At 44.4% G+C, this 17,231-nt stretch overlaps 1 protein-coding gene across 1 annotated transcript in view; it reads right to left on the minus strand.

Moving 5' to 3' along the window:
- Positions 1-17,231, minus strand: part of LOC309565092 (AP-2 complex subunit alpha-2-like) — a 201,100-nt gene that overhangs the window by 11,881 nt on the left and 171,988 nt on the right. The window contains exons 19-21 of the mRNA XM_082269852.1: positions 14,298-14,387; positions 7,467-7,590; positions 3,390-3,506 (exon numbers count right to left, since the gene is read on the minus strand). Coding sequence (XP_082125978.1) covers positions 3,390-3,506; positions 7,467-7,590; positions 14,298-14,387 — 331 coding nt within the window. The remainder of the gene's footprint in view (positions 1-3,389; positions 3,507-7,466; positions 7,591-14,297; positions 14,388-17,231) is intronic.

Raw genomic sequence — 17,231 nt, forward strand, 5'->3', positions numbered from 1 at the left:
TTCTGGAAGTCGCTTTCCTTGCTTTAGAGTAGGAATAACTGAAGCTGACAACCCCTTGTCCTTCAGCACCTGGTCTCAACAGCCAGGCCATTAAAGCCAGCGATCGTAAATCAGGATGGAAGATCGGTCCCTGAGACAGCAGATCCTCCCTGAGAGGAAGTCGCCAAGGAACGTCTGCGACCAGCCTGACCAGGTCGGCGTACCAGGCCCGACGAGGCCATTCCGGAGCTACCAGGATAACTGGAATTCCCTCCACCTCTATCCTGCGAAGAAGTTTCGGCAGCAATTTGAGAGGAGGAAAGGCATACATAGCTGGTACTGCCCCCACGGGGCGACCAGCGCGTCTGCGGCGTCCGCTAGAGGATCGCGGGAGCGAGCTACAAACCTCCGCACCTTCCTGTTGAGCCGAGATGCCAACAGATCCACATCCGGGGTGCCCCAACGAAGGCACAAATTGGTGAAATACCTCTGGATGAAGAGACCATTCCCCTTGATCCAGAATCTGACGGCTGAGGAAATCTGCCTGCCAATTCTCCACCCCCGGAATGAATACTGCGGAGAGGGCTGTAACAAATCGTTCCGCCCAACGAAAGATGCTGGCCACTTCCATGGCCGCCAGGACACTCTTGGTGCCCCCCTGGTGATTGACGTAAGCCACTGCTGTGGCATTGTCTGACTGGATCCGTACCGGGCTGCCCCGGAGCTGCTCGGTCCAGTGAATCAGACAAAGTCTGATCGCTCTCAGTTCCAATACATTTATCGGTAACCTGGATTCTTCCAGGGACCAGAGCCCCTGAGCAGATCGTCTGCCGAGAACCCCACCCCACCCGGATAGACTGACATCCGTGGTGACAATCGTCCAATAGATTGGAAGAAATGACTTCCCCTGACTGAGCATTGGTGATCGAAGCCACCAAACCAGAGATTCCCTGGTCCGTTCGCTCAGCCGGATCCGATTGTCCAGGGAATCTGGATTCCAGTTCCATTTGAGAAGAATCTCCTTTTGGAGAATCCGGGTATGAGACTGGGCAAACGGTACTGCCTCGAAGGAGGCCACCATCAGTCCCAGAACCCTCATGCAAGTCCGCAGGGAAGGCCAGTTGACGGTCAATAATAACTGAGTCGCCGACTGAATCTTTCTGAGTTTCTCCACCGGGAGAAACACTCTTGCTAAGGATGTATCCAAAGTTAGGCCCAGATAGTTCAGTCTCCTGGTAGGGACCAGGGATGATTTCTGCCGGTTCACCAGCCACCCGAACTCTTCCAAAGAGATCATCGTGATCTCCAAGTTTAGCAGCAGAGCCTGTGGAGACTCCGCACAGAGTAGAAGGTCGTCTAGGTAGCCTAGAACCGATATGCCCCGCTGTCGCAACAGTGCCAAAACTGGGGCCAAGACCTTTGTGAAGACCCGGGGAGCAGAGGCGAGACCAAAGGGTAACGCCGCAAACTGATAATGGTTCTCTCCCACGGAAAAGAGAAGAAAACGCTGATGTCCTGCATAAATGGGAATGTGAAGATAGGCATCCTTGATGTCTATGGACGCCAGAAAATCCCCCTGATGCAGGGAGGCCACTACAGTGCGAATGGACTCCATCTTGAATTTTTGCACCTGGACAAAATGATTGAGTGCTCTCAAGTCCAGAATTGGACGTACCTTGCCCTCTTTTCTGGGTATTGTGAATAGGTTTGAATAGAACCCCTGAAAACGTTCTGTCCACGGAACGTGGACCACAACTCCTTGTTGCATTAAATCCGTCACTGCCCCCAGCAAAGCTTCTAAGCGGTCCGGGGATAGTCGAATATTGGAAGGGAAGAACCGCACCGGTGGAAGTAATCGAAACTCGATCTTGTATCCCGACCGTATGACCTCTTGAACCCATTTGTCTGGAATCCTGGAGAGCCATGGGTCTGAAAACCGGTGAAGACGTCCCCCCACCCCAGATATGGGTGGGGGCGCACCTTCAGGCTGTATTGGTCTTATCTTCAGGTCTGGCAGTCGGATGCCGTGACTCCGTTTTTGACTGGTCGTAGGTGACCTGGCGAGACGTTTAACTCGCAGTGCCAGTCCCCGTCCAGTGGGACTATGTCGCGGCTGACCCAGCGCGGAGCTAGGGCCTGCACGCACTCATAGGCTGGCTGGGGTGACCACTGGATCTCAACATCCAGCCCGTCGCCCAGCTCCAGCATAATTGCTTGAAGATCTCACAGGAACAAAAACTGGAGAGAAAAAGCTAACTAAAAAAGTTTTATCTAAAAAAGCTTGCCAGGACCAGAGATCCCAGCAAGGAACTTAGGTCCTTACTCCTGACTAGGCAGAAAAAAACTGACATCCTGTAGCAGGGAGAGAGAGGATATACCCTCTGGGACTGCCCCTAAGGTGTGGCCAGAACGTTTTTCCTGCCTAGTGTCCTACTCCTGTAGGGGGCAGTATAACCCTACTGATATTAATCAAAGAGGACTGCGTCTGTCAATGAGCGACAGAGAAAAGAAGGTAGTGGCATCTATACTGTATACTGCCTATGGCATTATTATGAATATACAAATCCAACACAAGGGTTACCAGGAGCAATAGACCTGCCTCTTTAGAAGATCTGCTATAGACTTCATGTATACTGGTAGAAGTGCAGAATACTCTTTGGTTTATTATCTACTTTGTACAACACATTAGCCTAATAAAAGTAAACACAACTGTTGCTGTAGGTCTCAATAATACTACAGCAGAATCTGTTTCAATAACGATGTCAGTACAAATAAAATTTAATGAAAAATGTAATGAAAAATTATTTTTTTCTATGGAGAAACTACATGATGATCATGAGCCCATTAATCCATATGGACACACTGTAAAGATGGGGAGGTCGATTGAGTTTATTCATGTGCAAAAAGATTTTAAAAGGTATTTGTTGGCACCATATATTTTCATTGGTAATTATCCCCCTTATGGCGATAACGCTCTTTAGGAATAAATAAAGTAACTTTTATACAAGTCTGACAAGTGGATTTTGGAAGCCTTCTTGCATGTATATTTGATGTTCTCATCTAAGGAGTAAGACATCCCTTTAAAACTGGATTCACCAGAATTTGTATAGAGGAGGTCCTCCTGAGTGAGAAGTTGTACACCTCTACATTGACACATGCAGACAAGTACAAGAAGGTAACTAGTAGCCCTTGTTCCATGCGGAGCAATTTGTATTGATTTTAGAGAGTGGAAAAGGAAGGACTAAGCCTCTTGAAATTAGGTTTTTTTGCTTATCACACCTCATGCTGAATAAGCCTAGCTAAATATATCACATCAATAGAATGCTGTAACTAGCCATCTAGTTAATCACACATGTGCTGTTCAATGAGCTAACATTACTCAAATGATATAGTAATGGAGTTAACATTACCCACTGAGCTGTTTCCAGCGCTGAAAAAAGTCTTGGCCTTCCATCTCGGTTGGTTGAAAGAATTTATTGATGGTTATAGGCAGCTTCACTGAGAAATTTTGGAAAGCGCCTCCGTACCTATTGAGAACATAACTAAATTAGCATGTTTTATGTATGTTAGCATTATATCACCCAGGCTGGATGAAAAATATTGTGCTTTGCTTGGCTGTAAAAATGTGCAATATTCCATAAAAGCCCAAACATTCACAGTCACAGCTTAGGGCTAATTAAAGTGGTTCTAAAGCCTAAAACAACTTTTTTTTTACCCTAATGCATGCCTGGCATTAAATGGAAAAAAATGTTTAGGCATCACTTACCTGAGCCTTTATTTGATCCAGCGCTGTGCACGTCTCTTCTCTCCCCTCACTTCCATATCGAACTGGCTCAATCAAGCCAGTGACAAGGGAGTAGGGGGCGGGGCCAAGTCCTGCTGTCTGTCAATGGACCCAAAGGACAGACAGGAGGAGCCAGGAGCACCGGCAGGGGAATGAGGGGGTTTCATTAGCGCAGAGCAGGTAAGTATAGAGATGTTGATTATTAATTAGAAAAATCCTTTACAATCGATTTAAAGATAATAAAGGGAAACTTCAAGCAGTCCTGATTTTTTTAGAGCTACTTTTCCATCATACAGCATTGTCCTGGATTCAACTCTCACCTGCCCAGCAGATCCAGTGTTGTCCTGCTGTGATCTGCTGATAAAGTGCAGCAACCCAGGTACTGAGCCGCCATCTTGGTCATCCTGAGTCTTTAGAAGGAGATTGCCTTTTCCGGGTTCAGGCAGCAGCCTCTAATGACAAAATCACAGCTCCACCCACTCTCCGGTTTTATTACCCAATTCTGCAGCCTCCTGGGATAGAAGACATGGAATCTCAGGAGGCTGAGACAGCAGGTACATGGGAAAGAAAAGCAGTGGGTGGGCAGGGCCAGGACTAAAGTGTGGGGAATACTAATTCATCTGGCGGAGGGGGGTAGCTGTGCACAGAGCTTCAAGTGATCTGGGGGTGAAGGTTTTCTTTAAGGTGCTCTTGCTAGTTGTACAGTCAAAACCACTTTGGGCTCTGTAAGCTGGGGAAGATTGCAAAGTCAAGCTGTTTTACACTCCAAAAACAAAAGCAGAGAAGTACAGTAAAGACAGTGTATTTCAAAAAACCCCACAAGAGGGATACTTACAATAGATCGGTATAGCAAGTGTATGCGTTTAAAAAGGGAACGCCCATGCCCCTATGTGGTACCACGCATGCTCCGAAACGCGTTCCATGCTGCGGTCAGCCCGCCTCATCCTGCTCCTGGCTGTGTTCCACGCTGCGCTCAGCCTGCGTCATCATGCTCCTGGCTGTGTTCCACGCTGCGCTCAGCCTGCGTCATCCTGCTCCTGGATGTTTTCCACGCTGCGCTCAGCCTGTGTCATGCTCCTGGCTGTGTTCCACGCTGCGCTCAGCCCGCGTCATCCTGCTCCTGGCTGTGTTCCACGCTGCGCTCAGCCCGCGTCATCCTGCTCCTGGCTGTGTTCCACGCTGCGCTCAGCCTGTGTCATCATGCTCCTGGCTGTGTTCCACGCTGCGCTCAACCCGCATCATCCTGCTCCTGGATGTGTTCCATGCTGCGCTCAGCCTGTGTCATCCTGCTCCTGGCTGTGTTCCACGCTGCGCTCAGCCTGTGTCGTCATGCTCCTGGCTGTGTTTCACGCTGCGCTCAGCACGCGTCATCCTGCTCCTGGCTGTGTTCCACGCTGCGCTCAGCCCGCGTCATCCTGCTCCTGGCTGTGTTCCACGCTGCGCTCCACCTGCTTCAGGAAGGACTTTGGCCGCCTTTCTCCTTCACACAGGGACTCCTGTCATATTCCGCCTGGCGGTACCAGCAGCTTCCCCAGCCCGCTCCAAGTGGCATTCCAGACCTTCACTTATTGATGTGCCTGTTTTTTACTCATCTATTATAAGTAGACCTGTTGTGGGGTTTATTAAAACTGCACTTAGAGGCGCTTCTCTGCTTTTGCCTGTATATACCCAGAGTCTGCTAAACTCCACCAAGAAACCTGCCCTAGTGTCTTGGACATTTTTGGACTTACACCTTATAACTACATTTCTTGCATATTCGGTATTATGACTAAGCCTCTGCGCCTATAACCTCCATTTCTTGATTTACACTCCAACATCCCTATAATGGCATTTTCAAAAACTGCCTCCCCACATCAATTGCCCTAATCCTGGCACCCTAAAATGTCTAATAACACACTTCTAATATAGGTACATACTGGTATCGCAGCTACCGCTGTAAGTTCATACACCGTGGTATTGCTCTGCTTGGCTTCATAGTAGGACATGTCTCTCTCCTCACTCTACAGACAGCACAGTAAAGCAGCACTCTGTCAATGTGTTCTGTGTGCTTACTTAATAACTAGTGTCACACATCTGACTACAATGTATCAACCTTGCTTTCTATGGAATTCCCATTGTCCCCAAATCACAAAGATAGCATCTGAGATATGTTTGGAATAATTATCCTAATATGGTGCAGTTCTTTTTCACCATGTTCCCTCAGCTTTCACAGTCTAACTCCTTATTAATCTCTGTAACAATAAAGAATTTAGCACATCATGGGAAGTTATGGTCTCCTAAAGCAACAGGTAAGTGTACATTTAAAGTGATTGTACAGATAACGATAGACAGACAAGATATACACACACTTTATCAATGTAATGTAGGTCTACTATAAGGAGTCACATATTGCTTACATCCAAATAATCCACACGTAGACTCAACGTGATTTGAATGGTCTTTCTCAGGAGCACATGTGAATAGTATCACCATAATAGAACCCTTTATTTTTTTAAGAGCAAGAGAATACATGGTCTGTCGGAAAATCAACAGTGTGCAACATCCTGTGCAGGAGAAGGTGTCACAGGACAACAACCCTTCATTAAAGAGGAAGTAAACCCTACTCTGACACTTGTACTTATAGGTAAGCCTATGATAAGGCTTACCTATAGGTACTGTAAATATCTCCTAAACATGTACTGTTTAGGAGATATTTACCTTAAATGCAACCAGTGACATCACTGGCGCATGCGCTCTGAAGGAACGGCCGCTGGTGCCGTTCTTCAGAGCCCCGTGCCGTGACCGTCTGCATGCGCGGGAGTGACGTAATCGCGGCTCCAGCCAATCAAATGGTCGGATGCCGCAAACCCGGAAGAAGGGCGACAGAACATGTCACCCATGAGAGAGGTGAGCGGTCGGCACTTTGGGGCTTCGTTTTAAGGTATTTCATAATGAGCTAGTATGAGATGCATACTAGCTCATTATGGGTTTGTCTTTCAGGTGTTTTTTTTTTTCAAAAAAAAGAATTTCGGAGGTTTACAACCTCTTAAGCAGCAAAAATGTTGTAGGGGGCACCATCCAATGCTCACAGCACCATATTGTATATATTTCAAGAGAAAAACCTTTTTCCATTAAATTAATCCTCAAATATCCATATGGAGTAACCAATGGCCAAAGAAGCAGGAAAAGAAAGACCTCTCCAGGGTATTTCAATCTAAAAAATTATGTCAGTTTACTGCTGGACTCTGTTTGAATTTGGAAACAATTTGATGAGGTTTTTGGGGGGGGGGGGGGGGGGGGGTATACTTATGCTGAAATACTTTTTTTACCCTAATGTATTAAGGTAAAAATTGTTTAGGCTTTACAACCACTTTAAAAATGTATATAGGAGTATTAACCAAGAAAAGTCGGCCGTTATCCCAGGGAGCCGGAGGGGACGTTACACAACACCCCCCCCCCCCTTCTGCGGCTTCATGTCCGCCGGCTGGTTGGAGTCCTTAAGGAAGCCGGATTTGGCTTTGATCGGGTCTTCGATCATTTAACCCGGAAAGGGATGTCCCTTCCGGTTTACTCAGCTGCCAATGACTCAGAATAAAAACTGTCAGTATTCAGAAATGCTGATTTCAGCGTTTTGAATACTTTGAAGTGCAGTGGAGGTCCATTTGGATTGAATTGGATGTGGAGTCCAGAAGCCTTCACAACAGAAATGAGAGGGTGGCCATACCTGAACTGGATGTTGAGGACCGGGGCTTCCACAAACTCTTGCACACACTCAATGTTGACCACTTGCTGTACCTGGGCACCTCCATCAACTGTAGACTCCACTGGCTTAGACTGGAGATTCAGACATGCAGGGCCGTCAAGGAGAATAAGGCATTGCAGATTGACAGACCTTGCTCTTTGAAAATGCATACATTATGTTTACACTGCACATTTGATATTGAACATGTAACCTCAATAATAAGTCTTACAAAGCAGAGAAAGTTTTTGAAGTTTCCATCAGTGAAACCGTATGTGCAAATGTGTTTTGTGCTTTTTTGAAAACAAAGCAAATAATCATATTTAATCATAAAGGTTGAGTCACATGAGAATTTTGTAGCAGAGATAAGTCACTGCTTCACATTACTAATAAGTAACCGCTAGCAATATAACCACTAAAGCCAATGGCAATAGTGCTACACCATTGGGTAGTGCTCCGCTACAAATTTCTCTCCTTTAGTGATTTGTAGTTAAAGTGATACTAACATACGCCATTTTATATTGTCCTATTTCTGTATGTAGAGGATAGCACTGTAATAAGAAAATAAAAAACAAAGTACCTTTTCCTTATCAAAATACAGCTGTCACATGGCCTCTATCTGCATGGGAACAAACAGCAGGAGCCTATAGTCCTCTGTTGCTGGTCACAAAAACAAAACCAAAACAGAAAAAAAAAAAAACACCAGACTTTGGAATACAGAGTAAAAATACATAAATCTCAAATGTAACCCCTTAAAGTTTTACCCCTTAGTGCCGGTTCACACTGATGCGGCGATCGCATGCAATGTCGGAGCGCACTGCTCCTTCATTACATGCGATCGGCTGTGCGGTGCGAGTTCAGCCATACACTTTGTATGGCTAAATTCGCACCGCACCCGAGCGATTGCGGGTGCCCAGCGGACATTGCGTCCACCGGACTCGCTGATTGGCTCCCCCTCTAGCCAATCTGTGCACCTCAGTGAAGGCGCATGCGCGCCACCTATCTGTACACAAAGGGAAGTACAGGTACGTCGTTTCATGAAACCGAGCCAACCTGCCGCAGCAAAACTACGATGGCCGGTCGGCAAGCGGTTAAATTGGCATACAAATTTATATTTGCAATCAGATCTTTATTTTGTAAAAACAGCACGGCGTGGGTGGATTTCTGCCAGTCATACGCTGTGTCACACCCCTCCAGCCTATGATTTCGAATAAGAGGGAGGTAAAGCCTCCAATAATCTACATGCAATATGCCCCGCCCCAATTGCGTTTAGCTCGTTAGTGTGCATGGAGGAGGGAGGAAGGGAAGAAGCGGGCTGTCTTTTACCACTAGTCACATGGGCTGATCAGATGTGATCGGGGAGAACTAATCAGCATAGAAACTCACAGAAAACGGACCATGTGCAGAGCTGCCAACACTGCTCTGCAAAATCCCAAGCTAAATTGGGGACATGAACAGAAGATGAAGATAGAGAGCAGCAGGATCGACCAGGTTTTCTTTTTGCAGAATACAGAAAACAAATCTCATAGTGACCAAGTATGAACAGCATGTATTATGCCATTTGATAGTTTTTTAGGATGTGGATTTAGTGACTCTTTAAGCCACAGAGGTGAATGAAGTGCAACAATCAATGGCAATTTAGCCGCCGGCACGAAGTTAGAGATTCCATAGAAAATTTGAAATTTCTTGTGAAAATTCATGTTCTCGAAAAATTGTATAACTGACATTCATGCACATACTCTGTGAAACTCTTATGGCCTTTTTAATACTTTATATTTTATGTGGCGGGAAAGATTTCCATCACTGGAAACTGATAACACTACTTTTGATGCCCAAAACGACAGCCCTCTGCTAAATACCTTCTTACAAAGAACATTTTCTTCTTTAACTGGACTTAACTTGGCTTATAATAAGCCAAAACTGTAACTATGCTTATTTAAGAGGAGCACATTTCTTCTTAGGATGGGGGAAAAAATGTTTGATCAACTACAGAACTAAAGTCTCTTCTTTAATGCTGCCATCTAAAATAAAGGCACAGGCGCATAGCTTCTAATGGTAAATCCAGAATTTATACAGTGCACCATTATCTGAAGCATTAAACTTTAGGTAGGTGTGTGCTATGTTCACTAAACAGGCTCCTTTTTAAAGCAGCTCTGCATAGATCCCAATCAGCTTCCAGGTTTTATTGTCAAAGCTTAAAGTGTTTGTTACCCTAGCACTTCATATTCCTGATATGTGCCTGCTGTACCATGTACTTGTATGAGAAAGTATTCTGTTCCCTGTGTATTGCTTTCTTTGTGTGAAATCCCTGGTGTTCCTGCCAGTCCCGCTGCTTTCCTATTAAAAACTGACCACACTAAGCAAAAGAGCACACCATGGTCAGTTCTCTAGCTATGTTGAGAACTCACTGTGCCCTCCTCCAGTGATCAGATTTGTCCTAACATGCCCTCGCTGCATAGCCATTCACTGGAAAGCTCAATGTGCTGCTGTTTCTGCCTCCCCCTCCTGCTCTTATGCAGCGGAGAACAGAGGGAATGTCATCACTTATAAAAAAAGAGAAGTTATTTTTTTTTTTTATATGTATACCAAAATGTTTATTCTTTCATTTCTATTTTAAACTGAATGGGTTGTTATACAAGGTGATCGTTTACAATCACTTTCAATTGAACAAGCTGAAGTTAGAAGCGGATTGGTTTCTATGCTTCTATAATAAGAACGGGCAGTGTAACAACTACGACTAGATTCTGCATAAACTGGTGAGAATAGGTCTTCAATTATTGAAGTACATTTACTTTTGAAATTTTAGAACTCAAACAGGGTTTCTGACTTACCCGTAAAATCCATTTCTTGAAGTAGAGGACACAGGATCTTTAGTGAGTAATCGTGAGTTATATGCATCACCTTCAGGCAGTTAGACACTATGGGGGGGGGGGGGGGGGGACTGCAGGGATATCCCCTATATATAATCCAAGCCCCTCCAAGCAAGCCTCAGTTTGGCGGCATACAATATGGAGATCATAAAGAATAGGAGGGCGAGACCCGAGTAATTTATTGACAGATTTTGATGGTTAAGTCTTAGTTGTACAGTACAGCACACAGTAGAGCTGCACGATTAATTGTTAAATAGTTGTGATCTCGATTTTCATGATTCATGTAAGTGCAGAGCTGTTCTCTGCTCAAAGCTGTCAAATAAAAAAAAATAATAAAAACAGCCGGCAAAATTTATCACAACATTGCTCAGCGCTGAGAGATAAACAGAAACATTGTATCATTTTGTTCTTTTAGATCAAAGGGATCAACTTCGGTCTGTAAATACGGTCAGTTGAACCACTTGAAGATTAAGACACTTGTCGCCTACAAGTTAAAATTAGCATTTTTTGCAATAAAAAATTACTTAGAATCCCAAAATATATATATATATATTTTTTTTTTATAAGAGACCCTCGAGAATAAAATGGTGGTCGTTGCAATGTTTTATGTCACACCGTTTTGGGAGATGATAGCCGAAGAAATGGCCAGCCCTTTTCTTGGTCCGTGTGTAAGCACAAAAAGCAAGTCCGACCTCCGAAAGGACTCAGTAGCTGCCAGATACACCAGAATAGCACGAACCACATCCAAGGTATGCAAATCAAATTCCTTAGGATGAGCCGGCTTGGGACACAAGGAAGGCAACACAATGTCCTCATTCAAATGGAGCCAGACAGAGACAAATTTTGGGCAAAAAAGATAGTCAGGGACAAAGAACCACTTTATCCCTATGGACCACCACATAGGGACATCGACCGGATAATGCCGCCAATTTCCTATACCCTGCGGGCCAAGGTATTAGCCACCAAGAATGTCACCTTTTAGGATAACAGACAAGGGAATCTCCCGAATATTCTCAAATTTCTGGAGAACCGAAAACACTAACAGAATTTTTAGGAAATTCTTTACTAGCGGGTTTGCGATCAGGGAGGGGCTCACGTCCAAAATCCTCCAGGGGTAGTGGGGGGCGGGGGGATACAGCTACTTCCCATGCTCCATCCTAATGGACACCGCTCTATCCTAATAGGGGTGCTGCCAGCCAGGAGGAAACGCTGCGACTCAGGCCGAAGCCAGTTTGTATGCGTCCTCGCGAGACGTTTAACTCGCAGGCCAGCCCCCGCCCAGTGGGGCTATGTCGCCGCTGACCTAGCGCGGTGCTTCGATCTGCACGTGCTCACTGGCCGGACAGGTCCAGCTCACAGATTTTTAAGGATGGGAGAAGGGAACCTGCAGGCAGGTCCGACCATCCCTGGAGGTTGCCCGCGCCAACCCCAAAAAAACTGCCAAAGGTGGAGAGGGGGGGGACTGTACTTATCCTTTCATGGTGACTAACACTCCAGACAGAATCCTCGCCACTGGAGTAGGGGAGCTGTCGGCCAAGGGACCGCTGCGACTCAGACCCAAACCCTGGTTAAACAAATGTGAACAGAAGACTAGGTAGCAGAAAATCCTGCTAATCTGAAAAAGATGAATTACCAGATTTGGTAGATTACACTTTAACATGGAAGGATGGATCCCGATCCTTTGAGTCTCTCAGCCAGGGTAACACTCAATGGTGTTCTCAATTAGTGTGGATGAGGAGGGGTGCCGAGTGCGACTCGGATCCAAGCCTTGTTGTATGCGACCCTGTAAGACGTTTAACTCGGGGGCCAGCCTGTGTCCATGAGGCTATGTGGTGGCCAACCTGGCATGTAGATGCGGTCTGCACGGGCTTGCTGACTGGGGGGGGGGGGGGGGGACCACTGGATCTAGATTATCCAGCCCATCGCCCAGCCCGGCATTTGATTGTAGATCTCCCAAGAGAAAAACTAAAAATCTAACGAATGAGAAAAAAAAAAGCTGACTAGACCAATTAAAACTGATTACCTAGAGCAGAGAGGGGGTTATATACCAAGCTGAGGACAGCCCATGGGCCTAGTCATGTGTTTTTTTCTGCCTAGTCCTATTCCTGAAGGAGGCAATATAACCCAGTAGTTATGAATTATGGAGCGATGTGTCCGTCGATGAACGAAAGAAATTGCACTTCTCATTTTATCCAAAATCGTACAGCTCTACCACACAGGATCTTTAGTCTACCACAGGATGTCAAAAAGCAGTCCAGCTGAGGGGTGGGCAACATGGCAAACAAATGCCAACAGGCCTACTTAACAAGTCAGTCAGTGAGAAGCTTTTAGGACCCAATGCCTAAAACTGGCACCTGAGGTGGCGTGAATATCTGCCTGGTAAAACAAATGTTAACAGAAGACTAGTTAGAAGAAAATCCTGCAAAATCTGAAAATAAGAATTACCAGATTTGGTAGATTGCAATTTAACAGGGACGGGAGGATCCCTATCCTTTAAGTCTCTCAGCCAGGGTAACGCTCAATGGTGTTCTCAATGAGTGTGGATGAAGAGGGGTGCGGAGTGCTGGGGCATTCTGTTCAACCCTGCATCCAAGACAAGTCACACTTCCGTTAGGTGGAATGATGTTGTCCTGATAGATGACCAGTGGAATGATGTTGTCCTGATAGATGACCATTAGCCCTGGCCTCTGACATAACATCATTCAGACACTAAAAGAGTGGTGCCACGTAGGAGCAGGTTGAGTGCAAAGTAGGTAAGGGTGAAGGGGTTAAACCTTGACACTGGCCAATAAACAGCATGGGTTGTTAAAGTAGGACCAAAAGGCAAAACATTTTTTTCCATTTTAGAAAAAGCAAGAGTTAAAACCCGTCATGTTTTTTTTGCCATCTTTGTCCCACTGGGTAGATTTCACTTCAAAATGAAGGGTCAGTGGTTGTCATCAGAACAAGTGCCCCATTGGAATATTTCCCCTCTATTACTGTTCTGGGGACAATCCAAAATGTTGGATTTTTTTAACTTTCACTTTTGATAATAAAAAAGGTAAACATGACAAAAGGGGTGAACCTCCCAAACATGAGCAGAAAAGGAATAAAAACTTGACAGATGTTATCCCTTTCTATTCTATCCAAAACTGAAAAAAAGTTTTGCCTTTAGATACATTTTCACACTACACTGACTGCTTCTGCAATAGGCCAGCCATAGACGGTTCAAATTAGGCAGGTTTAGCAGGAACTGGCTGAGATTCCAACCATGCCCGAACATGTACAGGCAGGCTGATTGTACCAAGGTAATCTATCAACTTGGGTACAACTAATCTGCCAGATTTTACATGCGATAATCACTAGTGGCTGGTATAGCGATAATCACTGTCTCCTCCCAGCGAGTATTGCTTCCCCTGAACCCCCCTTTCCCTGTCTGTGTTAATGGGGAAATCAAGCAAATTTTTTTACTGCAAACCTGTGGTTGCAGGAAAGAAACTCACTCCATGTATGGCCTGCATAAGTGGCCAGTGGTAGTGTTGATTAACCCTTCATACTGCATTACAAAGCAGTTAACACTGCCATTGGCCACTAATGCAGCGCAAAGGGGTTAATTAACACCCTTATCGAACATCAATGGGGAGGCCAATAGTGGAGCAGGAAGCGGGGAACCCTCAGGAAGAACAAAGTGGGAATACGATTGCCTAAAACCAGCTGTGGCCAAGAGGTGGACTCAGCAGTGGAGAAAAAAATCTCTATGGGATGTTCTGGAGCAGGACATAAGGATGGAAGAACAATGCATTCATATATACTAGAACAAGTCCTTTAGGATTACTATTACACCATTAAGCTTTACACAAATAATTTTCTGTGCTTTGCACAACCTCCATTTGTACGGCAAGTACCATTACTTGTATACATAAGCACAGCTATTTACACAATTATCAATCATTTTTGGAAAGGATATTGGCTTTAAGTTCATCTGAGCACATTAGTGTTGAAGTGAAGTTCTGGAACTGAGAAGACATCTTGTTGCCATAGAAAATAAACATACGACCTAGAGAAAAGATCAAGACATGGCTAAATGAATAAATGCTTAGACTGCTCTCTGCAGGCTACAGATGGTAATACAACAGCTCTGTATTCTTGAAGCAAATACCTGTTAAATTAACCGCCTGCCGACCGCCTCACATAGGAGTAGGCTCTTCTGCATTGGATCACATACTAGATACGTGAACCAGCACTTCCGGGCAAAGGCGCACAAGCCAATCAGCGGGTCCCGGCTATTGAGGCCTAGTTCACAACTATGCAGGTTGCAGCTCCAGGGGCATTTTGCGTTTTTCAATACACATTTTTGATCCATTGAAGTCTATGGAACCAAAAACCAGAAAAAAGTCCCTGGCCCTTTCCATAAAATGCACAGATGTGAATGTGACCCATAGGAAACCTTGTTAAAATGGACTGTAAAGTGTTTCTGCAAAACTTCAATTGCACAAAAAAATTATAGGTGTAAACCTTTTTTTTTTAAGGGGAGATTTGGTAGGTTGGCTGATTGGGGGGTATTTGTGCTAGGAGGGGTGATTTTGAAGGGAGGGTTTATGCTAGGAGGGCTCATTTGGGGAGAGAAAAAAAATGGGATGAGGGGGCAAAGATTTGTGCTGGGAGGGAGGATTTAATCAGAGGCAGATATGTAATCGTGGGAGGAGGGGAAAGTTTTGTTTGGGGAGAATTTATGCCTAAGGGCTAAGCCTGCAGAGTAGTGTGATTTTTTGGGAAGGAGGGAAGGGGTTTTTCTGACGTAGTGCTCCTACATCTTAGTAGGAAAGGCACAGTTTGGCATCTTTGCCTGGGCCCTAAATGACCTTGTCCTGGCACTGAACCCGAGTCTCTGGATCTACTGACTGTAAGACATGCATTTTTCTTAACGGAAAAACCTATTGCCTATGCATTCTTTCAATACATACACATCATACTAAAGCAGGGGAAATTAGCTTTCAAACAACCTTATAACTTTTCTTTCATAAAAATGAAAGGGAGATCCTCGCGCTTATGGGTATACAAGTGCTAATATAAATACAATTAAGTGAAAACTGCTGCTGACAAATAATGTGCGTGTGCCTTTAAATGTAAGTTATGTGTAGGTCAGTGCTGCTAAAAGTGCCATAAATTAAATATTATAATGAATAATTAATCAATGAATAAATAATCAAAGTGCTCAGTGCAAACCGTGCTCAAACCTTTAGTGCAACACTATATAAAAAAGAAAAAGTCCTATTTCAGTTTGAACAGTTCATAAAAGCAATTATGCTGCAAAGTGGTTCAGTGCTCCACTCTGAAGAACGTGCTGGTGCTCCCCCTTTTGGTCCCTACTCACCGGAACAGTGTGCAACTGAGGCCTTAAAACACAGACTGTGCGGGATTGTTGTGCCCTTCAGAGATATCCTCAAAGTCTGGTGTTCCAATTGCCGTTCCTGTGCTCGGCTGTGGCTCTCAATGGTATAAGGAAATAAAGCTCACCATGGTGAAGTATGTTGAGAAATTTTATTAGATCCAAAAGAAATACACTTACAATAAAAATAGATCAATAGCGCCTTGCTGTCCAGTGGTTACTGCTCCTGCAGTGTGCGTTCCACCGACCGAATAGGACATCGTACGCTCTGCCTCGCTAGATACGCTTCCCTCTCCCCCTGGGCATCATCTGTAGCTGGCATCTAGAGCGTCCTATTGGATTACATAGCAGTACACTCCTCCTACTACACCCTGTGGCGTGCGGTACACCACATGTTCTCATCGGAAGTATATAGGTATATCGTGTAAGCACTCATTCCAATAATACTCTGCCATAATTTACTAATATCTAAACTCTTGCTACTATAGTCATAAATCATAGACCATAAAAAATTATCATAAAAAAACTACTAAAATGTTATATATTTTAGTAGATTAATTTTTAATAATATGTATGTATGTATGCCTTCAAGAATTTACAGGGACCTAAGTAGTGGGGCATACATACAAGTATTTATGGTCTACGATTTTTAGGTCACATTAAGGAATTTTGAATGATGGTGCGATTATTTTTAGCATAATATGTAATGGAACATGAGTTTGAGATCTATATAATATATGTCCACTAGGGGTCACTAGGTTCTACAGACCTCCATTTAGTTTAATGGTGACAGCGTAGAATAATAATATTTTATTACATTGCCCAGTATTTATAGTAGCAAGAGTTTAGATATTAGTAAATTATGGCAGAGTATTATTGGAATGAGTGCTTACACGATATACCTATATACTTCCAATGAGAACGTGAGGTGTACCGCACGCCACAGGGTGTAGTAGGAGGAGTGTACTGCTATTTAATCCAATAGTACGCTCTAGACGCCAGCAGTAACCACTGGACCGCAAGGCGCTGTTGATCTATTTTTATTGTAAGTGTATTTCTTTTGGATCTAATAAAATTTCTCAACGTACTTCACCATGGTGAGCTTTATTTCCTTATACCATTGAGGGGAAACCCGGCCGGCACTAAACTCCAGCAGCCTCCCACAGCTGAGCACAGGAACGGCGATTGGAACACCAGACTTTGAGGATATCTCTGAAGGGCACAACAATCCCGCACAGTTTGTGTTTTAAGAGTTGCACACTGTTCCGGTGAGTAGGGACCAAAAGGGGGAGCACTAGCACTTTCTTCAGAGTGGAGCACTGAAGCACTTTGCAGCACCATTGCTTTTATGAACTGTTCAAACTGAAATAGGAGGACATTTATTTTTTATATAGTGTTGCACTAAAAGTTTGAGCACAGTTTGCACTGAGCACTTTGATGATTATTTATTCATTATTTATTTGATGATTATTTATTAATTCATTATAATATTTACTTAATGATTTATGGCAC

The sequence above is a fragment of the Pelophylax lessonae genome (genome assembly GCF_965119305.1).
Source record: "Pelophylax lessonae genome assembly, chromosome: 10".
Classification (NCBI taxonomy): domain Eukaryota; kingdom Metazoa; phylum Chordata; class Amphibia; order Anura; family Ranidae; genus Pelophylax; species Pelophylax lessonae.